Source organism: Harpegnathos saltator, unplaced genomic scaffold (genome assembly GCF_003227715.2).
Source record: "Harpegnathos saltator strain DR-91 unplaced genomic scaffold, Hsal_v8.6 scaffold4, whole genome shotgun sequence".
Taxonomy (NCBI): domain Eukaryota; kingdom Metazoa; phylum Arthropoda; class Insecta; order Hymenoptera; family Formicidae; genus Harpegnathos; species Harpegnathos saltator.
The window spans coordinates 345,001-369,217 of NW_020230205.1; the positions used below are offsets into that span (position 1 = coordinate 345,001).

Sequence of the window (24,217 nt, forward strand, 5' to 3'; positions counted from 1 at the left end):
AGCTGCTGAGGCTCTACCAAAGCCAATCAGTCATTCTTCGCCCCGTGTTGCGTTAAAACAGGAACGTGGGAACGGGAGCAGCACGGCGCGAAAGGCGACATCGTAATATAGTGATGTATTAATCGCTTCCGTTTTCTCGCGACGGAGAATCATTCTCTTACATATCTTTGACACACATCGGAGGCACGCATGAGTTACCTTATCGTGCGACCTTTTTAGTCAAATGACGGGAAGGATTATTTCTCTCCCCCCCTCTCTCTCTCTCTCTCTCTCTCTCTCTCTCTCTCTCTCTCTCTCTCTTTCTCTTTCTCGTAGAAAAGGTTATACAATTTCGTGAAAAAACCCCGAAGAAACGCGAATAATCTCTATTCTGCATTCCCCTAAAACCGTTTAAGAAATTATTTATCGCCGCGTGATGTCTCACTCTGAATTTTGCCGGAGAAACGGTGTCTCTATCTGCCCCTCTCCCTCTCTCTCTCTTTCTCGTAGAAAAGGTTATACAATTTCGTAAAAAAAATCTCAAAGAAGCGCGAGTAATGTCTATTCTGCATTCCCCTAAAACCATTTGAGAAATTCTTTATCGCCGCGTGATGTCTCATTTTGAATTTTGCCGGAGAAACGGTGTCTCTATCTGCCCCTCTCCCTCTCTCTCTCTCTCTCTCTTTCTCGTAGAAAAGGTTATACAATTTCGTAAAAAAACCTCAAAGAAACGCGAGTAATGTCTATTCTGCATTCTTGCCGGAGAAACAGTCTTTCCCCCTCCTCTCCCTCTCTCTCTCTCTCTCTCTCTCTCTCTCTCTCTCTTTCTTTTTCTAACGTACATCGCTCGAAAGATATTTTGATACGCCGATAGTCAGTGGATCGCATTGTGCACATAAACAGTTTCGGCTGGCTAGACAAAAAGATCGAAAGGTGTCGAATGCAACGTCACGTATGGCGGAAACGCGCGATCGCTTCAACTCGCTTCTCTCACTTTTCGATCGTTTTATACATACGACGAGCAACAGGTCGTCAAAACTATTTTCAAACGCCGACGACATGTTTTTAAATTAGCAATACGCAAAGTCGCGTGGCAGTTTTTATCGATAGTCTGTGCTCGTTTCTCTGCAAAAATCATAACGGGAAATTATAACAGGAAATCATCATCATCATCATCATGACGAGAGCTGAACGTAACAATAAAACGAGATGTGCGTGTATATTGTACAAATAGTTCATACGTTATATAAACGCTCTTTTAACGTATGTTTAATATATCAACTAATGGAAGGAAATAAAGGTTGCGTTGTTTCTTGAGTATTCGATTATGTAGTTTGATGTGTCACGCTTGCAAAGTAATATTTAAATCGCAGTGTTCTATCGCAGCGTGTCAATCGTACGGAATTGAGAGTGTAAAGAAATCGGTTTTCTTTTGTCATTTATAGCCGACTTGTCTTGCTTCTTTACCCGGCTTAAGGACGAAAGTTTGGATGTCCATGGACGTATACGCGGCGACAGCTCCTTCGAGTAGTAAATGATTAAAAGTTTGCAAGATCTTTGTTATCAAGTCGCTGTCGCGACACGATGAACCTGATAACAAGTGCAACGTTCAGCAATATGGTCGCAATGCTTCGATACAGCCGTGAATATTTTTATTCGTCATGCTTATAAAGCCGAGATCCCGATGACATATTTAAATGTTGGAATGGCGGCCGTCTCAAGGCCGACGACAATCGCGGCACGAAGAGACCGCATCGCCGCTACTTTGCGAAAACTGGATAACCGGACTGAATATTAAGAAACATTTCCGCCAGAAACTGATATTATCGCTGGGAAATGTGTCTACTATGAATTATGTCCCTCTAATTTCGTGCCCACACCTTTGCCACTTCATAAACGATTCGAAAGTTGAAACGGAACGTCCCGAGTCACCGAGAAAAAGAGAGAGAGAGAGAGAGAGAGAGAGAGAGAGAGCCTCGTGTCTCGACAGCGTTTCTCGCTGAAAAGCCATGGAAACATTGGAAGTAGTAAGTTGCCGCCTCAACCGAGAAATTTCATACGCCAACATATATATCAAGATCTGTATTGCGATTATTACGTTACACGTGAGGAGAAGCAGTTGGAGTATTATACATATGCCAATTGTGTATCGCCAATTGTACAATCACATATTTTGGAGCGTTTGGATTCTCGCATAATCGCCTCAGATTATTATTAATAAAGTGTTCAATACGCGCGCGCATACTTCAATGCCACGCTCGAGGATGCTTCAATTTACGCCTAACGTACGCCTAACTAATATATGCTGCATAGCATAGCAACGACCTGCTTAATTGGTATAATTCGATTCTGCCTCGCGCTTTATACTTACCGCGGCCCCGAGCGGGCGAGAACAATCCGTCTCTCGCTGTGTGATTCCTATCAGATTTGAAATTCCCTCGAATTCTGTCGGTGCTATTTCTCGAAAAGTGGAATGCAAATACCGCGTTGACCCGCGACGACAAAATGATTGATGAAACAATGGCTGCAAAAACGCGAGGGATCGTAATCGAGTGGAAGACATGCAACATTCATATGAAATCGTAATCAAGTTAATCGTAATTTTTAACGATCGCCATCCGATTCAGCTTTGTTCCCGATTTTTAATTTCATTATACGCCATTGTATGCGCAATGCGTCATAATTGCGCGATTTTCTGCGTACTATGTATCGGCATAATCTCTACTATAATTTTGACGATAACGTCGACTATCCTGATATATGACACATAACTATGTGCACGTGCGTACATGTGAACTATATTACTTAATAAATAAATAACCGTTTATTGTGAGGCGTACATATGGCGCACGTGTTGTACACACGTATATGAACTATCCACATCAGGGATGCGGACTTATTTCCGCCCGTACTGCGCGATGGTGCTGCGAGTTGATTGTACGATAACCGCGGGAAGCTATATTACGGTGTTTCCCTTCGCGTCATAAGCGAATATTTCGGTATTTTCGTGTCGCGTATGTGAGACGCATACAGAGTGTCCCAGAACAATTTTTACAGAGTTCGTGCGGAGACGTTGAGCGGAACAAACAAACATAAAAGTCCCATGCCATTTTGCGATATTCTCAATAATTATCCAATTATTAATGACAGAAATTTGAGGAGCGGGCGCACATCGAGATGGACGATCTGGAATCTGGAATAAGAAGCGGCACTCTCTCGACCCAGTCGATCTAACAATCTGTTGCCGACGAGGGGAAAGACAACGCGGCGCTATTCGTATTTTATCTCGCCACTCCTGCGTCTCGCCGCCGCCAACAGTCGCTGGATCGACTGGGCCGAACGTTCGCTGCTACGCTTCCTCCAATTATCCATCTCAGCGCGCGCCCACTCCTCAGATTTCCGTCATTAATAACTCGATAATTACTGCGAATATCGTAAAACAGTATTGGAATTTTATGTTAGTCCGTTCTACGCCTACGTCTCCACGAGCTCTGTCAAAATTGTTCTGGAACACCCTGTAGATTGAGAATTGAGATAAAAATTCTCACCTTGGAAACTAATGACTAAGGTTAAGGCGGGTTATCCGTCATTGTTTCTATGTTCATTATAACGAAGCGCGAGCTTCCTCTATTTGTATTTAAATAGATAGTTATTGCATATGAATGCGTGCAACACTGATGATAAAGTAGGTGAGAAAATCAGGCGAAGGTGCTTTGTGCCTTATGCAGCGACCACTACTGTCGCGTATATCACCCAGAGAAAAGTAATTTCAGAACAAGCGGGTTTCAGAGCATCTAAATTTTCGAGGATTTTGTTCTTATATATGGTTTCGAAAGGATTCCTCTAAGATCAAGAGGAAAATATTATAAATATATTATTCTTAAAGTTGGAGGGATTATATGTTATATGTATAATGCAAATCTTATTGATTTTAATGTAAATTTCCTCTTACACATAGATTATTTAGTCTTTTTTTAAGAAGATTATTATTTATTCTTACGATACTTTGTCCTCACTGGTTATACTAGTTAATTTGAAAAAAATTACTATAATGTGTAGCGAAAAATAATATATATATATATATACTTCTGGCTCCAGTTCTACAATAAGTAGGCACGAATGAAATAAGATCACCATAACAAATATATTACCAAGCAGTTTTATTACTTCATAGCTACAAAGATGTTCATCATAATCAATTGTATGAAACATAGTTAAAAGAAAAAAATATATTATTCAACTTCTTGCAATAGGTTATAAACTGTGCTTGACCAAATATGGATAAATTATCTTCGTTGTATATTACAGCAACACACACCTTTTTTTTGAAAAGCGTTCCGAATATTCTAACCCATGACGGTTATTTTTTCATTCATGTCTGGAGGTAGAGCATGACTGAACAAAAGAAGCCGACATTCAAATCAACATATTTCTCTTTATATAAGAGGAAAATGAATAATTGATATAAGAGGAGACCCTCTTGAAATAAAAGGAAAACGGTTAGAATGATATCTAATAAATTTTAGATGAATCGTTCACTTTAATCGCTTTATCGAAAGAGGGATCATTTTTCTGTGAAAGGTTCCACTTAGAATATGAGACTATGGGAAAAATCACTTTACGAAAAGAATATTTTTTTTTGGTGATAAATTCATAAAAATTGCGGAAAACAAAAAGCAGACTCACGTGAAGAGTTTTCCATCCGTGAGACAAAAGATGGACGCCGTCGCTAAATTTCGCATTTTTGTTACAGCAATCCGCGAGCATCGCGGAACATGGCAGAAAAACAACGGCGTGACAATCTCAACACGAACATTTCGACGATGGCGGCCCTGTTACCGATCGTCGCTGGAAGTTCGAGGAGAATGGACAAGATATCCATCCTGAGGTTAGCCGCCGCCTTCCTGAGGACGCAGTATAGTAAGTGTTATTAAAGCGTCCTCTTCGCACCTCCGGTTTCATTATTCTTCCCAATAACTCAACATCTATATTAATGTACAACTCTCCTCCATTACGGTATATATAATTGTTGTATAATTATTATATTATTCATACAATGAGCTTACTGTTAACCTCTTGAATAATGCGGAGCACTTCGGAGCTAGACGATCGCTGGAAGCGCAATAATTTTGAACGGTCGTGCGTCAATCGATGAAGAAAAAAAAGAAGAAAAATAACCTTGATGAGAAATTTTACTTTTAACTGACGCCAAGTTACTCGAAGGATAAAAATTGCCGATTATATGACGTACTCGACTTAATTGTAAGCAAACAAATTATGAGCAAGCGAAAGCTGTGCAAAACCGGGGCTGTCTACTCGTATAAGACTTGTGTCGCCGATAGGTCGGAGCTAGTAATTTATTCATATTCGATGTTACTCCGATTTACGCACGGCTGTGAGAGAAGGGCACTACTCACAGTCACGTACGTCGTGCGTTATTTACAGCACTCGGACGTGGCTCGACGAACTTCCTTCCTCGGCAATTCAACGAGTTCGACTTGGAACGATATTTCGTCGACGTGAGTACACAACACTCGCATCTAATACGGATCTCGTGACGATCGACACTCACTCTAGATTCGTTTCTTTTTCTTTCGCTTTTTTTCAAATCAAATAACAGCAACTGATTGGCAACGGAGGGTTCTTCCTGGTGGTCACCGCGACGGGGAAGATCGTCTACGTGAGCCGACAAGTGGAACAGCACCTCGGTCATGCTCAGGTGGGTCTCCTCTTCTCTCCTTTTCATGGCACAATTCTAAGAGACAACAAGGGACAGTCCGCCGGAGCGAGTGGATATTAATTTTACAAAGATTGCGAGCCCCTTACGTCGCAATTGGCGCCCCGGTACCTTCAATTTCGACGTTTGAGCAATTTATTTCGCGTCATTTCGCGAACGATGTAATTATATCCGCTCCGCGACACACGGCACGGTAATTGAAAATCAACCCGGCAATTTATCAAATTCAATTTATCGCGAGCGCGACAGAGAGAGAGAGAGAGAGAGAGAGAGAGAGAGAGAGAGAGAGAGTCAGTCCTGGTTATACAATGAACTCACCTCCCTTCCCCATCCACCCACGAGATAATCCCGGCAATCGACGATGAGAGAAATGCGAAGCGCGTCGCACCGGCGAAAAAAGCTGCGAGAAGGACTTTTCGATGCTGTTTACCTCGCAGCGAGAGAGACATATCGATAAGCTTTCCCTGTGCGTCTGCGATAAGGTCAAGCCGGTACTTTGCGTCGCTCGAGAGAGCGACCAGGCGCTTGAAATATTCGCTGTGGAGTTATTAACGGGTACCTATTTACCCGCGCGCGTCCCGTCGACGGTCCCGTTTTGCGGAATTTTCCGTCTTCCCCCTCTCCCTCCCCGCCGCCCTCCGCGGCGATTTTACTTGCCCTCCTTCTGTTCTTCTTTCTGTTACTTCTTTTCGTTCAGTGTGTATCTATATTCCGGCCATTGAAACATCGGCAATATACTTTCGTGCGCCGGCGCCGGGGGGTGCTGGGTGGCTGGCCGGGTGGGTGGCTGCAAGAGGGACGAAGGGCAGCGATCGCGATCTCGCGGCTGCAGCTGCAGCACCGACCTACCCCTGTGCGCGCGGAGTTAGGAATTATCGATCAAATGAGTGCGTGCAACGCAAATACGCTCCCATGGCAACCGCGCGCTGCTGTATGCCCTCTGCTGCTGCTTTTCGCTCTCTGTGTGTGTGTGTGTGTGTGTGTGTGCACGCGCGCGCGCGCGTGTGTGTGTGTGTGTGTGTCTGTGTGAAACGTACCTGCCAATACACGCGCGCTCGTTTCGCGTATATTTGTATAACGCGAAACGGAGGAGCCGCGCGGTCGCTCGCGAAAAGAACGCTCGCGTCCATCCTACGCACTGCGAAAAATAGTTTATCCACCTGTCCGCGCGTAATGAGACCCGCGTTGAGTGACCACGCTCGGCCTTCTTCTTCTAATGCGGTCACGAATGCGCGAATCCGCGGAAAATGCAGGACGGAAACGTCACGCTGACAGATTTATTTGTACAGCTTCCATAGCGTCGCTTGGAAGATGTGTCAGATGTGGGAAACGCTCGCGAAAATCTCGGCGGGAAGCAGACGAATATACGCGTAAGAATCCTGCTCGGCTGCGATGATGACACTTGTCGTCGTATTTGTCACGGAAACGGACGACGATCGTGTTTCATTTGCGAGTCGCGCCCCACCGAGAACGTACGGCTAATTTGATAATATCGAAATACTGCCGCGACGCGACTTGTTGACACTAATTGGCAATACCTGCCTGCTAATACCGATTAATGCGCGGCAACGCGCTTTCGTTTGTGTAACATCAGAAGCTGTGCGAGAGAGAGAGAGAGAGCCATTAAAACGGATTCGTCGTGTTCCTAGTTGCGCTGCCTTCCGCGAATATCGGCGGAATAAACGATTATAATTCCCCCGTCTGCTTCATCGACGAGTGCGAATTTATCAGACGGGACGAGGTGAACGGGAAGAGAGTTGCGGGAAAGAGAGAGAGAGAGAGAGAGAGAGAAGAATCGCGTAAAAAGCAAACGTGCAATTAATCAGAGGCACACATGAGGGTGAAATAACGAACGTTGCGAGGGAGTAATGCCCGGGGCAGGTTTTCATCTTACAATAAAGTCAGCCCAGTTGACTACCCGCTGCGGATATTGAGCGCGGATTGTGCGCGAATAATTTGTGCGATCGAAGCGCGAGATATACAACAAAGAATCTCGTTCCGCTGCGTGCCTCTTTGTAGCCGGCACAACATTGTCATCCTCAGCGCTCAGAGCTTTCCGCATTATCGGAGACGTCGTAATTATGCACGAGATATTTTAGCCACACGGCAATCTCGCTCGGATCAAAGTCTGCGCTGCGAAGAAGCTAATTGACGCGAGCTAACTTTCGTCCAGCTACGGTGCTACGTATCGCCGAGGGGAAATAATTAATAAGCAGATGGCAGTGGAATTAGAATAAAAATGTTAATGTGGGAAAGTATTGTGTGTTATATGTCGCCGATACGTTGTATTTGTGATCGGGGTCACGGTTCAGACCGACAGTTTTATACGCAGCGGAGGTTTTAGCTGAGCGCGAGCGATGGTTACGACGATAGAAACGCGCGACGACAACGATGCCGATGCTTCAAAGCGAACGTGCGAGCATGCACAGCAGCGTTTACACATTAAAATCGCGTCGAAATATTTTCCACGCTGAATGTGGACGATGTATTAAATTACACGCTCGCTCTCGCTCACAAAGTCGCGATCGAATATCTCGCTATCTCCGATCTCTCCGAATCTCCGCGCTACGACGCACGTGTTTCCACTTCCCAGCGAGCGCAAATCACTCTTAAATTATTAAGATTCATACTAGTTATCGCATCTGGCATTTGATCCGCGGATGTGGAAAATCGAGGCGGCAGGACCGCAGCGGATACGTCCCTGAAAATAAATCCCGCCGCGCCGCACCACGTGCGCGACGGCCAGCGCGTGTGCGGGCAAGAGCCGCGTAAACATTCTTTTCGGGGCAAATATATAACGGAAATAAAATAATTGGCATGCAAATATAGCCGGATTCTATATCCGCACTATATTCGCGACGGTTGCTGCGATGGGCGCGCGAAAAATTCCGCGCGCGCGCCGTCGCGCATTGTCGAACGTAATTTCACGCGTCGGCGGACCCGCCGTAGGGAGTCTTCAATTAATCAAAACCGACTTACCTACCTTGTTAAGCCTTCATGTAATGGCTTGCTTACGGGACGAGAGAACGCCTCCTCTGGTCCACGTCGCTCTCCTTAAATTGCCAAAAGTTCGCTGCTCATTAGAAGGACACCGACGTCGAGAGTCGCGTCGCGTCGCGTCGCGCGGTTCTCTCGTCTGTATGCGTAACGTATCATTGTTCTCCCACGGGAGCACCCTTCGTGTTGCCGCGGGAAAACAACGAGAGGACGACCGGGCGACGGTAGTGGTGTAACAACGCCGAGGATAAAATGTAAAAAATGTCCGCGCTATCGATCGCGGCCGCGCTCTCTCGCGTTCGTCGGTGGCGCTCCAGATTCAGGCGTAACGATAATTCGCCACTCTGCCGTAACGAACCGGCTCTACTCTCGGGGCCGACCGACTCGATCTCTCTCTCTCTCTCTCTCTCGCGCGCGCCCACCCCCTCCCTCCCTCCTTCTCTTTCGGCTTGTATGTATAAGGGATGCTGGGAGACGAAAAGATGAAGATACGAGGAGAGGAGGATGGAAAAGGCGGAGGAGGAGGAGGAGGAGGAGGAGGAGGAGCGAAAAGGTGAAGGATGAAGGGCAGACGGGGCGGGAGTTGTTTGCGAGCGCGGGTTTGCTCTCGTTTTTTAAGAAAGCACTCACAATCAGGCTGTATTGTTCTGAAGAAGAAGCCCCCCGCGGGGAAAACGAGCTCCGTCGCCGACGTGGTGCACCGTCGTCGTCGTTGTCGTCAACATCTATGTACACGTATCGCAAACGCGCTATTCGCTGCGCGGAGGACGATACTATTGAATTCCACCGAGTGTAGATGGCCCTTAAGGAGACTGCCAGCGAGAAGTTCGCGCATGAAACTTTCAAGTATCTCCATCCGCGGGACGAACGCGCGGCAAATTACCGCGATGTACGGAGAAAGAGAGAGGGAGGGAGGGAGAGAGAGAGAGAGAGAGAGAGAGAGAGACGCGTCGATTTAATTTTCAGATAAAAGTCGAGACGCCGCGAGATGATATCCCGTTTGCCTCGAGTCGCGACGGCGAAAGATGTCACTTCCAGGACTCGTAACATTGAAAAGTAACGGGGATTATAACGCCGCTCCGCGGAATACGATATTTGTTTTTATGCCGGATAAGTGAACGCGGATGTTCGCGCGGCGACACCTCGCCGGGTAATCTCGGGGGAAATTGGAGAGATTAACGGCGCGAGGTTGGTCAGAATTAACTTTGCGCTTTTCGCGCGTTTCGCAAGAACGACGATCATCAAACATCATTCGCGGGGAGGATAAATGGTGTGCACGCATCTAACGTTTAACACGTGCCCTCCTTTCGCGCTTCCAAGGTCCAAGTAACAACGGTCGTTCTCGTTCCGAGTCATCTCATTAATTATTCTCGTCTCGAGTTAAGCCTCGAATTAAACGGACGAAACGTTACATTCGACGAATCGATGAACCAGCGAGGCGAAAGTTCTCGAGGAATTAATTTTTCTCATCGCGCAATCGAGGTCAGGCATCGCGCGATGGCAACATCGCGAGACGCAAGGACCGGTTTCGTCTGAACTCTGAACCAGCCGAACTCGAATCAGTCGGTTCTGAAACGTCAGTCGTGTTGTTGCAGAATGAGTTGCTGGGTCAGTCCCTGTACAATTTCATCCATCCCGAGGATCACGACGAGCTCACGCGGAACATCAGGCCTGACGAGATGCAGCTGACGACGGTGCCGTCGCCGACTGGTGTCGCGCAGCAGGTGTCCGATTCGACGAGTGAGAACAGCTCCAGCTCGTCGGAGGACTCGAGTAGCCAGAGGACGGACAGGATCAAGTTCTTCCGGGAGCAGAGGCGGAACTTCAAGATCCGCATGTCGCAGCGCACCGTTTCCAGACGCGAGAACACTCAGTACGAGTGCCTCGACATTTCGGGGATCCTCCGGCTCGCGGAGGCTCGTCGAAACGCGGAATCTAACGGGAACAAGGGGAGACACCGAGGTGAGTGAGTGAGAGAAGCCAACTTCAGGCCGGAACGCAGCCTGCATTTCTTCTCCGTCATCTTGTCCTTAATCTCGTGACAGCTTGAAATTTCGTCAATTATACACACACACACACATACGTTCTCGTTATAAATGCATCAATAGAATTTAATCGTTTACATCTAGGACTAGCTATCTCTCTCTTCTTCCTCCTCGGTCACTCTCGACCCATGAGCGAAGTATTCATTTAAATTTCATCATTTTTCTCGCTTTCATCTGTCGCTAGAGAGAATTAGCACGATTTTGTCTCGATTCAACCTCGGCCAGCGACATAAGTATCATTATGTCCTTCATATTCCGAGAGGCGAAAAACGATTGTCACTAATTTGAGAGAATGGCGAGAACTCCTTTAGAGATCGGTTGAGCTTCATCAGAACAGATAAACGCAGTCTCAGATGAACAGGCTTACAGCTGGGATGACCAGAGTGCTTGCTATGGTCACGATTCGGTCGGCGACGATTGGATTTTTCCTTCATTTGCATTATTTAGCACCCCACTTGTGTGACACCTGCATGCAGCTGATTCGTCCTTACCGCGCATTATGTAATCCTGTAATCGCGATCGATAGCGGTCGTGTAAATCAGCCATATCGCGCTCCATTATACATTCTATAGCGGCGAGCCGCTGGAAAGAAGACCTGACGCAGTTTTCCCGGATCGATGGTCCTGTTTTATCACACACGACAAGCTGCGGAACTCGTAGCGCTGGTTTCGAAACGAGTATCGCAAATATTTACTCTACTCGCGTATTTAAATTTAGACCTTCGCCACCGCCGGCGAAGAGACGTAGGCGCGCAGTCATCAGAGCCGTTTAACGCACAATCCTTCACTCGCCTCCGATTGTTAAATTAAACTTCACGCTCGGAAGTGTGTACTCACACGCGCGCACACGTGCACTACGTGCGGTACGGTTCAGAGACCCGTGGACGACTCCAAGTGGTCGACCAAACACCGACGTTTCTACGACGGAATCTAAATCATCGCATGACATCCCGTCCAATTGCAAACAAGATGCTCCAGATTCGTCACGCTATCCTTTCGTACGTACGAAAGCTCGCTGCTCGTGTATACACTTTGACCCGGTTTCTTCCCCGGCGAAAATTTAATGAAAAACCATCTGTTGCTGGCCGACTCGCCCGGCTGCACTTTGCACATTAAACATCTCAATTATCCAATTGGTTATTATATTTTTGTCGTGGCACAAGGGCCGCTCTCTCTCTCTCTCTCTCTCTCTCTCTCTCTCTCTCTCTCTCTCTCTCTCTCTCTCTCTCTCTCTCTCTCTCTCTCTCTCTCTCTCTCTCTCTCTCTCTCTCTCTTTCTCTCTCTCTCTCTCTCTCTCTCTCGCGCGAGTGGTAAAACGTGATTTGTTACCCCCGCCTTGGGGTTCTGTTTGTAAATATAAAAGGCAGTTATCCGACGGGCAAATGTCGTTTGGGAAATTGCTTGACAGTTGTGATGCGCAGAGAGCCGCGCTTTTCGTCGCCCGGCTATTCTCACGCTTACCTTACACATCTTGATACTCAAATCAGAATGCAGAACCGACTCGATTCATTCCGCGCCGAGCACGCGCCAAGCGGCCTTCCAATTCTCATGTTTCGTCATTGTTCGCTAATTTCTCGGACAAATGGCCCCTCGGCAGAGATGGCGAGTACCAGCAACGACATCGTGTTCGCCAGCATAGCGAGCCTGCCGAAGAAACGATCCATCACCGAATTGTCGATAATCGACGCCAATAAAGACGAGTATGTGACGCGGCATCTGATCGACGGGCGTATCATCTACTGCGACCACAGGGTGTCCGTCGTCGCCGGCTACTTATCGGAGGAGGTGTCGGGCCTGAGTGCGTTCGCCTTCATGCACAAGGATGACTATAAATGGACGATGATTGGCCTACAGCAAAGTAAGGCTTGTTGCGTTTCAGAGTAATTAGCGTCGAGCTCCTCGCGCTCGTCGGTCGACGTGACGCGTTTCTTCACGATCATTCGGATCAATCGCAGCCGTTGCGCATTGTAGCGTCGCGGAGAGATTTTCCTTTACCGTTACGGAATAATATCGAAGTGATAACGCGCGTGACAAATATAACTCGATATTGCGATCGAGATACGGTGGCATATTTATGCATGTACACGTACACAACGTCGAATTATCGAAGTTATATTGCGCTGCGCCTCATTTTTGACAGTTGTATCGCCCGAGTTGTAGTATCGTATGCGCGACGCCAGCATTGTTATTTTAACGTATTCGTAGGCGTCGTGAGCGCGAAGCGCCTACGTTGCTTTGCATATTGTTATCAAACCCAATTGCAATTTAAATGCGCGCCGACAAGGTGCATGACGAAGCGCCGCTGCTCGGTCCGAAGCGCGTGAGAACGAAGTAAAAATATACTCTCGCGTGGGGATTTTGTAATCCGCCTCGTAATCTGCAACCGCTGATAACATTCCCTGTGCATTTCGCAGTGTACGTCCAAGCCGTGACCTGCGGTACATCTTGCTACAGATTACTCGCCAAAACCGGCGAATTTATCTACTTGCGGACGCACGGTTATCTCGAGTACGACAAGGACACGCAGACGTTCGAGTCCTTTGTCTGCATCAACACGTTAATATCGTAAGTACAGCTCGAGGATTGCGGAGGAGCGAATAGAGCGGGCCCGATTCCGATCGATCAATAGACAGACGCGGTAACACTTCGCGCCAAGAGAGAGAGACGCACGCACTTGCATCTCCAATATCAGGCGCGCTGAATGTAGCGAGAAATAAAAAGGCGAGTAGAGTTTCCCCCTGAGAGAGTTTCCCCGGACAAATTCCCCGGATAATACGCGGAGAATAGGTTCGCGCTAAAGTTACAAGCAAATTTGCTGAATGGCTCTTGTTTTTGCACGTCGTCCCGACCATTTTTCCACTCGTCCGATGAGAAGATGTCTTCTTTTCCTGTCCGATCTGATGAACATCGCGCACGCATATCGCACGTACACTGCAAAACCCGAGTGTGTTATTTTGACGCGTATAAGCTGAAAGTTCCTTTACGCGTATCTTGTCGTCTTAAATCGCGTCGTTTAGCGCGTTTAAACGCGCCGAGTGATATCGAGATGCATTGAAATGACGTGATTTCAGACGACAAGAAACGCCTAAAGAAAGCTTCAGCTTATACGTGTCAAAGTAACACACTCGGGTTTGCAGTGTAGGCGAGACTCGTAGTTACGATGGGAATTTTATGCGCAGGGAAGAGGAAGGCATCGAACTGATCAAGGAGATGAAACAAAGATTCTCCGCGGTCGTGGAAGCCGGCACCAGCAAATTCATGATTCAGGACACCGACAACTCCTCGCAGCCGAAGTTGGTAAGTTCAATAATTTCCCCGCGTGTTTGTTCAGTTCCGTCGAATTTGCCGTTGAACTTTGCACACGAGACCCGGAGAGTAAGAAGGTTAACGAATCCCCCCTATCCCCCCCCCGGCTCGTTCATTTATTAGGACACCATGTCCTGCAAACCGGCGAAATGCAACCTCGAGGAACCAGCGCGACTCGAAGACGCCATCACCCAGCTGGTCAGCGACCTACCCTCGTCGCCGGTTGTGTCGGAGGAGCGTTTCTCACCGGCGCCGATGCCGAACACCCAGTTCGTCAAGGCCGCCATCATATCCTCTCGTTTGCCACCCGCCGCCACGCAGGCCAACAAGATCGGCATCAACAAGATCGAGCACTACGTCGCTCTGCAAGGCAAGGGCAAGCAGAGCCCGAGCATAAAGAAAGAGACCAATGATAGGCACTCCTGTGACGGAAAATACATGAGTTCCAGCGACGGGGAGCAGATGTCGGACTCGGAGAGCGCGAAGCCGTCGTCCGGCAAGCCTCTATCGATGTACGAGACGATCAATTCCATGTCCAACAACCACACCAACGTCCAAAGCGACGATATCACGCATTCGAACATTCACGCTGTTTGCGAGGCTGGTGCGAATTCCCGCAACGTCGCTCCCTGCAGTCATTTACCGGGCATGAACGTGCCCCAGAGCGCGAACGTTCTGAGCGCGCAGAAGAGGGTCAAGCAAACCCAGCACCAGCAACAGCAACAACAGCAGCAGTCGACGTGCAACATCAAAGTCGAGCGCGGCGTTGAAGGGTACGATTACCTAGACAACAGGGAGCTGCAATACTATAACGACGCCGCCACAAACGACCGTCCCGTCGTCTCGCCCACGACCGAGTCGCACAATCGGTGCACGTTGAAGAGGATATGCAGCGACGAGGACCTCGCCGCGATGCGCAACAAGAAGAGGCCCAACGAGACATACATGTCGACGAACGACAACGACATGCAACAGAGTGTCTCCTACATGGACTGCCGGACGACCTTCATGGCCGAGAACAGCTATCCGGTGCTCGCCGAGTTCAACCGCTACAACGACGTCAACTCGCAGCCGCTGATGACGGTGGAGTCGCCCACCTCGAGTTTGCAAGAAATCGGGGTCGAGTATCAGCAGCTGATCGGCGACCATCCCGCCGCGCCGCTGATTATAACGAACCTCGAGGAGGAGCAGTTTAATGATCTGCAGGATCGGAAGGACGACACGCTGCTAAATCCAGAGCTGGACGCGAATTCAGGTACTGCAAACAGTAAACCGCGCTCTCGTCCGTTGAACACACAATTTAGTTTCTGTCTATTAGATGAAATGAACTCGCGATGCACATACATGCGGCTTTCACTTGAACTCAAATTCCTTTTTCATTCGATTAGGTGTCTGTTGACTGTTGCCACTTTACCTACGAGTTGCTTACATATAGCCCATAAAAAAAAATGGCACGTCCTTGATAAGCATTTCTTTTCTGTTCTGACAGAAATCATGAAAATATTCGATATTGGGCCTGTACCAGACTTTAAAAGTAAGTCTCGATGTCTTTTACATTTGTAAGAATGATTATCTTACAACTAGTGCTTGCGAATATCTTTGGCGAAATGTGTTGGTTCAATTAGCGCTCTCTCTCTCTCTCTCTCTCTCTCTCTCTCTCTCTCTCTCTCTCTCTCTCTCTCTCTCTCTCTCTCTCTCTCTCTCTCTCTCTCTCCTCTCTCTCTCTCTCTCTCTCTCTCCTCTCTCTCTCTCTCTCTCTCTCTCTCTCTCTCTCTCTCTCTCTCTCTCTCTCCTCTCTCTCTCTCTCTCTCCTCTCTCTCTCTCCTCTCTCTCTCTCTCTCTCTCCTCTCTCTCTCTCTCTCTCCTCTCTCTCTCTCTCTCTCTCTCTCTCTCTCTCTCCTCTCTCTCTCTCTCTCCTCTCTCCTCTCTCTCTCTCTCTCTCTCTCTCTCTCTCTCTCTCTCTCTCTCTCTCTCTCTCTCTCTCTCCTCTCTCTCTCTCTCTCTCTCTCTCTCTCTCTCTCTCTCTCTCTCTCTCTCTCTCTCTCTCTCTCTCTCTCTCTCTCTCTCTCTCTCTCTCTCTCTCTCTCTCTCTCTCTCTCTCTCTCTCACTCACTCACTCACTCACACACACACACACACACACACACACACACACACACACATTCTCTACCTCTCTCTCTCACTCTCTCACATTCTCTACCTCTCTCTTTCTCTGTCGTATCATTTCAGATGGTTTCAACGATAGGAAAATGCACCAACCAACACCTGACGATGTAAGTGTACAACGATAAATAACACATAATTGACGATAGTCTGAACGCACTTGACAGATTAGATTTTGTGAAACTTTGTATTATATAATATGCTTGTAGCAAACGATTAACGATAAGATAAGACGGACACATCAGCAAATAGCAAAGAGTATGACGCTACGACAGTCACAGCTCAACGTGTTAGCACGCGATTTGGAGAACCCGGCCTTTCGCGTTCAAAGAGAGAACTTGTCACACCTGCAGGTATGCACAATTATAGGATAAGTGCATACTGAGGAGTGTATCATGTGCGTAATACGCTCAAATTATTAACTATTTCTTTTTTTCCCAGACTGAACACAATATACAGAAGCAGATGCTGAAAAATTTGCAACAAGAGCATCATAATATGCAGATGAACGGCAAACACACGGGAATGTGAGAGTTGGGGTAGTCGATCAGTTGCTTCAAGCAATCCAATTTGAAGCCCCTTTTAAGAGATCCAAAGCGAGCTTAATAGGGTATTCCCAGGAGTCGCGCTAATCGTTAAGAAATAAGCTTTAAAAAAAATTATCCTACTCTGCGAGGGATCGCATGTGAAGGACAAAGATCGTCCCTTGAGGGACCGAAGAAGCAACAGTCAGCATAGGTGCAATTTTTGTGATATCTCTCAATTCGTGCTCCTGACATCGCGTCCTGGGAGGCTCCCTCGATTTCGAATTGTCGATATCGTAAAGAGAAAAAAGAAGTTCGGAACAAATATCCGGATGACCGTCACCATCGGTGCAGTAGACGAACGGAAATTTGCGACACGGCGCAATTCGCTGCGAAAGCGTTTGGTTCTTACGAAGAGAAGCACAGGAAGGACATTGCCTAAGTAAGACCGTTAATAATTCATCCACTACTACCCGCATTTTTCCGTCGATCAAACGTGGAGAGGAAGAAGCGAGCGACGTGAGACGTCGAGAAAAATTATTTGTGCAAAGTGGCCGAGCGATTGACGTGCACGCAAATGTTTTTCTTACGTTCTTATTTCTTCCGCCCCCTCCATCTCTCTCAACTTTGCACGAGCAAGGACTCTGTTGCACGTTGTCGCGCGAAAGGACTTTGCTCACCCAACGTGATCGTGCGGATGCTGGCGTTGGTGACCGGTCTTTTATTAACAATCGCCGCACAAGCCAATGTTGTTAAACCGGTCGTAATTCTCGCACATGCGCGACAATGGGTGTAGCGATGTATGTTTCTATGTAGATGCAAAAGTTTCGGCAGACAAATATAGAACGGGCTTAGGGTAAGGGCATACATAAATCACTTATCTTTTTATAATTATATACATTGCATATACATATATATATATATACATACATATATATAGGTATATATCTCATATTCTCTTTATTAATTTCCCAAGAACTTTTTACATAATTTTTTACGATCGAACGCAGCATCATCCTTTCTTGCTGACAACTAGAAAACGTTTGCCGGACGATTACGCGCATCAGCGAAAAACCCGACTCGCGCCTAACGACAATGGCTTCATGAGTTTTTTCTGCGGCGATTGAATGTTACACAGTTGGCAGTTTTCAAATTTTACGATAGCGAACTCTTGTGTATATAGTGTATCTTGGATTTCGATAATCGTGTGGCACGCTCCTGTGCGACGCTCTTTCCTTACACTGATTTTACACGCTCACCGTGCTTCCGGTCGAGCTTAATCTACCTCTGCGATTTGGGCATGTATCGGATGGATACGAAACCAGTCTCTACGTTCTTCTATTGATTATAATTATCGATTTCTTACGGTATCGAGGTTTAACAATACTCAGAATGCTGTTCGTGATCGTTGATCGGCGATTTTACGATGAAAAAGACAAACTCGTAGTGGCGTAACTTGTCGCGCATCTTGGATATAATTTTTATTGCGTACTTGCGTGAACAAAGAGACACGAAAAATCTCTAAATTTTATTGTACAGGTGCAGTAGAACCTCTGAGACTATTTTAACTTTGCAACGTACAAAAGAATATTAAGTGTAACGATACATAGGGTAATTGTAAATAATATATTTAACAGACGCAAACGAAACGGCATTTTTTCCATGATTGGTCTAACACCACCTTACCGTTCTTACTCAAATATATATATATATTCTTTTTTTTTTTTTTACTTTTTTTAGCGCGTGAAAGAAGGGATACTGGAAAGAGAAAGCTCTAAATTTCTCCATTACATTATTATATAAGTGTGACCTCAGGAAATACTTTAACTTTATAACGTGCAAAGGGATACTGATGTACTGTATGTGTCGAGTGGACAAGAATATAATATGTTCAAGCACAGCATATTGCATGATCGGTTCATATATAACACGTAAATTTATTATTTTTATTTATTTATTTGTTTTTATTTTAAACTTTAATTCTTATTACGTGGACGAGGAGACACGAAAAAGTTGCTCTAAAATTGCATAAACATACGCAGCAGGTCCACTAGAAGAATATTTTAATTTCGCAACATAGCATAAAGAAATATTGAATGTAATAATAATAATAATAATAATAATAATAATAATAATAATAATAATAATATATAGACATACTATCTATATACATATACATATAGGGTAAATGTGTAAGTAATACAGACATAAACGAGACAACATGATTAGTCTTACTATACACGCATGGACTTTAGTGTTTTTATTTCAAACAACTTCTTACGAGAACGAACCGCCTAGCTCGAGAATTATGTGTAGTACGTTTCTCGATCTTTTTTTAGGTACGAGGTTTTACTGTATACACTTATTACGTTCCCTCAAATTCGCTCGTGTATTATCTTTGTGTTTTACTGGCCTTACTATCCATCCAATATGATGTTACTGTGCGCGAATATACATATTAATAAACGCTATTTTTATCTCATCGGTAGCAGTTGACCTCCGTATTCATGAGCATGAGGATAGTGGCATGGAAGCTAAACACGATCGACTTATTACGTGCCAATTATTGACACACAATATTGCACATCGGTCAACCGTGACTCCCGGCGATTACTTACGACGCCGCGGATCAGCATGGTCGCGTGAACACACAAATCGTATCTCTTATATCTCGAGAGAGAAAATGTGTTTGAGAGCGTGTAAAAGATATTTATATATAGATGAGTGGCTCGCGAAATTGTACACTGTGTATTCAGCACACCGGTTGACTTGACAGATCTACGAGTTTGCTCGGACTTTACGCGTATGTATAGGTATATAACGTAAGGTTGGTCCTGTAAATAAAAGAATGTTAAATGCGATATGTTCCTCGGATCCGACAGCGTCAGTCCGGTCAGTAGCTGATTGTTTTCTCCGAACGAAGCAGTTAGTCGTCCAACAGTCGATCATCAACATCGTGTATCCAGTATCTCTGCAATCGTACGTTGTTTCTCCAATATTAGATCGATCAGAGGCGAAACGGTGCCAGAACGGCATCCCCCAGGGCACGCATTACCTCTCAAGTCGATGCACGCAGCGGGCCAGTGAGATTTCTGTTCCGAGTGTAGAAACTCTATACGGCGGTCCGCAAAGTACCGCTCACTGTTGATAAAGATAGGTTGAAATTTCTGATTATATCTCCTGAACAGATTCTTCCTGACCCCTGCGTCGCGCGGGGGCTGTTACGCCATACCATACGACAAGGAAGAGATCTGTCCTTCGTGTCATGTATCAAAACGTTCCTATATGACGCTTCTTACACCGATGATGTAAAAGTAAGAAAAAGATGGAATTTCGGATCAATCTAATACGTCACATGAGTTTTTTTTCGTGCTCCTGCGTGCTATTATCGTGCATATATCTGTGAGAACTTGGAATTGCATTGTAACTTGTAAAGAATACGATGTAATGATATGTATACACACACACACACACACACACACACACACACACACACACACACACGTGCGCGAACATACAGACAATGCCATACATGAGGAAGCATATTATATCCATTGTAAAAATTGTCGTTAAATCGTTTTTAATGTCGTTTGACGCTGATGTCAGGTCGGTCGATAATAACTTCTCTTGATTACGGTACAGTTAGACAAAGTGCGAGAGATTGCGCGACCCGACTCGGGGGTTTCGCTGTCGATTCCAACGGGAAAGATTGACTGTCCTCACATATGGCGATCGCACGTTGTCGGTAAGAATTTACACTTTTTACGCGAAGGCTCACCGCAGAAGGAAGATTATCTAACCGAAACATATACGTAATGAGAGATTCGCATTGCATAACCGACGATAACGCGGCTAGACGGAGGTCTAGCTATCGTCTTGTTGGACGTCTTGGTGGCTCGACGTCACGCACTCTTGATGTCCAGTTTTTCTCGCGATCTTATAGTACAAAGAACAAGTCTAAACTGTCTGTGTTCGGTGTACCTCATCTTCTCCCTTCCCTTCCCCCCCCTCTCTCTCTCTCTCTCTCTCTTTCTCTCGAGCTATCCCTCCATTCTGTCGTTAGTCATCACCTGATGATCGCTGATGACTGATATCGGTGTGTTTCGTGATACTGGGAGTACTCTGTACGTGAGCTTGGTTGTCAGTGTGTGTGTGTGTGTCTTGAACGTGACAAACGTTGGTCGAGACCAAGAGAACGGCGAGACCGAGTTGGTCGAAGCAAGAAGAAGAGAGAAAAAAAGAAATCAATCGGAGCCAAGTATTGTAGTTATCGATTATCGTGTAATCGTGTTTACGTTTACGAATCTTTGCATTATCGTTGCGACTCACACTCGAGACGGGCAGCCAAGCGTCACCGAAATTTTTCTCACCGGCGGTTATAGGACCGCGCGTCATAGTTGTTTAAGAATTTAGTCGTTGTTCCGAAAAGAAAAACGGAGTAGAGGCATCTGAAGTCTCTCCTCGATACGCGGATACGAATTATGCGCGCGCAAAAGTTCAACTCCCGTCTGTGATTGCACAGTCACACAAACACAATAAACACAACATTACAGGAGGATTACTCTCGCGGAGAAAGATATCGAAAGGAGAAAAGGAAAACGGAAAAAAAGAAAGAGGAACCCTCTACTCTGAATTCCCTTTAACTTTAAGATAACTAAGCGGCAACGCGGCGAACGGTTGCTCTCGATATTTATGCAAACATTTGAAAGTGAGCGAATACCAATGCAACACAGACAGACGGCCCTACATTACGATAAGATAAGGTTTAACTTTGTACCATTGTGTAAACACTATGTTATATTATATTTTATACTCTGCTAATTGCACGCGCATAACAAAGAGGAAGCGGCTTCTCGATTTCTTTCTTACAACGGACACGAAAGCGAAGGCAATTTTGAGCGGTGTGTGGTTGTGTACACATTCTTCTTCTTATATACGCCTATATACATACATATATAAATATATACACACTAAGTGCAGGATGGCACACACACGCTTCGGTGCCGGTTGGATCTTCGTGAGACCAAGAAATTGTACAATTCGATTCGTTATTGTGTTTTCCCTCTCGAAACGTGAAAGAGTTTCGGAGGGTCTCATACCCAGGCAGAACAGAAAATCATGATGACATCAGAATGACGTCAAAATGATGAGGAAAACTCTTTTTTTTCATTACGATTCGGTCATTTTCTCGTCATTTTGATGTCATGGTGATTTTCTGTTCTACCTTGGGGTACTTGACGAGAGGGACGCGTCGCAATGTTTTTTCACGTTGTTGTTGTTGTACATCTCGCATCCGAGAGAGTCAAGTGTGCTTTTCTACCTCCTTATTTTGTTGATTAATTTAGCGGCGAAGCTCGTGAGAGAAGCGGCAGGATGCGGATTGTATTAGTAATTTATATCGAGCGTACACCGACGAGAGGGAAGAGGAGAGCTAGCTGCACGTGACCTCACGGTGACGTACCGCTCGCTGAAACACCATGCGCATAATAATAGAATTGTTTTATGTAAAACGATCGCGCGCGCGCGCGCGCGCGCGCGCGGATGGAAGGGGATGCTTTACAACTTACCTTCCACGTGCGTTCTCGCGAGAGACGAGAAGGAAAGGAGAACTTGCTCACACGTTACAGATATTCCCGTCGACTTGAATCATCGAACGAAAACTCGAAACGACCCGTGCATGAAGCGGCCGATAATTGTACGAGCGTAAAGCGCTTGTGGAGAAAGTTTTGTTTCTCTAACGTGTAATCATCTCAGTGTTTCTCTTCGCTATCCTCACCCCCCCCCCTCCCCCTAAGAGATGTGTCAGTGCCGATAGAATTGTTGAGGAACGTCGAATGTAATTCGCGTTCCGGCACATCCTGGCAGAAATCCACCACCGAGCCGTCGTTTTCCGCGCACGTTCTCGCGAAATACGCGAGAGAATAGTTTTTTTTTTCGGAGCATCAATAATGAACGCGATCGCGGTTGCACACGAGATTCGGCGTCTTTTACTTTGCATCGCGGCGCAAGCCGACTGAGCAGACTGAGGGTATCTTGATGGGCCGATGTCGAGAGGGTGTTAACTTAATTAACGTTTTTGATTAATTGTCGATGCCTCTTATCGGCGATAACGATAACGATAACGCAGTTACGGACTAAAAAAAAAGATCGACGACCAGGAGCGTGTGCATGTCAGCTTTTCGTTGGACCTTACACCGAAGGTGGATGATTCCTGCCACGAGACTTCCGTAAGATAGCGGTCGCGGAAACTTGGCTTCTCCCGCGACGGAGACATGCATCCATCGCGGACGATCGGCGAAATCGCGCGCAGAGATTTATAAAAATGTTTACGATCGATTTTCCCAAGACAGCACGAACGTTTGATTTATAGTGCCTGAGTTCTCGATAATTCGGAGATAATGCACCGGAAAAAAATCAAATCGACGAAGAGCTAAAACGCAAAGAGAGATATCTTTCATTCGCACGCGCGATTTGTAACGAACGACTTCGTCGAGTACGAACCGAAGCGAGCAATGCAAATTTTAAAGACTCATCACGCGAAGCCTGCAAGTTAGACCAAATCGCAAAAACGATATATCGTCGGGACAAATTGAAACAGTAACGACCTACGTATCGTGTAAAAAGTCCGGCATAGAGACACACACTCGCTCCTTTTCCTACTTCCATCATTAGAACCAGCAAAAGGATACGTAGGTAAAACAAACAAACAAAGAAGGAAAGGAAGAAAGAAAACGAAAAACAAAAAAGTGAATTTTTAATGTAACCAATAATGAAAAATATAATGTTTGGGGATCATGTACACGTATAATTATTGTGTCAAGACTGAATTATCAAGATTTCGTAGAAGATGGAACATTTTTGTAAATAATACTGCCTGGAAGAAATATATGTAATATCGTATCGTACATACATATGTATACGTATTCCACGGATATCGTGGGAAGGGATCGATCGTGATTTATTCGCTTTACGCGCTCGAACCTTCTCTACCTTTTTGTCCTTGTTTTGCCCTCGCTTACAATCCACGCCGACGCTGAGGAAACACACACCGTAGCGTGGCAAGACGCTGACGTCGCTCGTTGTTTATCACGCGAGTAACGTAGTCGTCTCTCGGAAAACAATCGCGGAGGCTTGCGAGGTTTACATACACACATACGTGAAATCACGACGGCTTCGTCACATCGTTGATTTGGATTTCTGTTTTGTACGACACGAGAAATTCCACACTGGCCGATCGATGTGCGTAAAATATAAGCGGACGGGTTTCTCGGGTCGATGTTGAAATGTGGATCCCTGTCGGTTTCCATTTCAGTGGGCAAGGAGGTGGCGGATCGAGAGATTCAGTGAAAAGTTCGTTTTTCGTTTTTCCATCACTCACCCCTTTATTCTGTTCGGTGAATGTGTGTGTGTGTGTGTATCGTGAAGAGAGAGAGAGAGAGAGAGACTCGGGAAGAACGATCGTGTCGT

General features: G+C 46.0%; 1 protein-coding gene across 4 annotated transcripts in view; it reads left to right on the forward strand.

The window, feature by feature from the left end:
• The window catches only part of LOC105182101 (circadian locomoter output cycles protein kaput), a 95,386-nt gene extending 76,998 nt beyond the window's left edge, over positions 1 to 18,388 (forward strand). For 3 of the 4 annotated variants that reach the window (XM_019840877.2, XM_019840875.2, XM_011139277.3), the window contains exons 3-14: positions 4,733 to 4,899; positions 5,425 to 5,498; positions 5,600 to 5,698; positions 10,309 to 10,675; positions 12,355 to 12,615; positions 13,172 to 13,322; positions 13,937 to 14,054; positions 14,187 to 15,318; positions 15,553 to 15,597; positions 16,293 to 16,336; positions 16,436 to 16,579; positions 16,668 to 18,388. In XM_019840877.2, the coding sequence (XP_019696436.1) occupies positions 4,733 to 4,899; positions 5,425 to 5,498; positions 5,600 to 5,698; positions 10,309 to 10,675; positions 12,355 to 12,615; positions 13,172 to 13,322; positions 13,937 to 14,054; positions 14,187 to 15,318; positions 15,553 to 15,597; positions 16,293 to 16,336; positions 16,436 to 16,579; positions 16,668 to 16,757 (2,692 nt within the window). In that variant the 3' untranslated portion in view covers positions 16,758 to 18,388. Of the gene's footprint in view, positions 1 to 4,732; positions 4,900 to 5,424; positions 5,499 to 5,599; positions 5,699 to 10,308; positions 10,676 to 12,354; positions 12,616 to 13,171; positions 13,323 to 13,936; positions 14,055 to 14,186; positions 15,319 to 15,451; positions 15,598 to 16,292; positions 16,337 to 16,435; positions 16,580 to 16,667 lie in introns of those variants that run through there. The other variant, XM_011139281.2, reaches the window with a different exon arrangement.
• Positions 18,389 to 24,217: the final 5,829 nt, after the last annotated feature.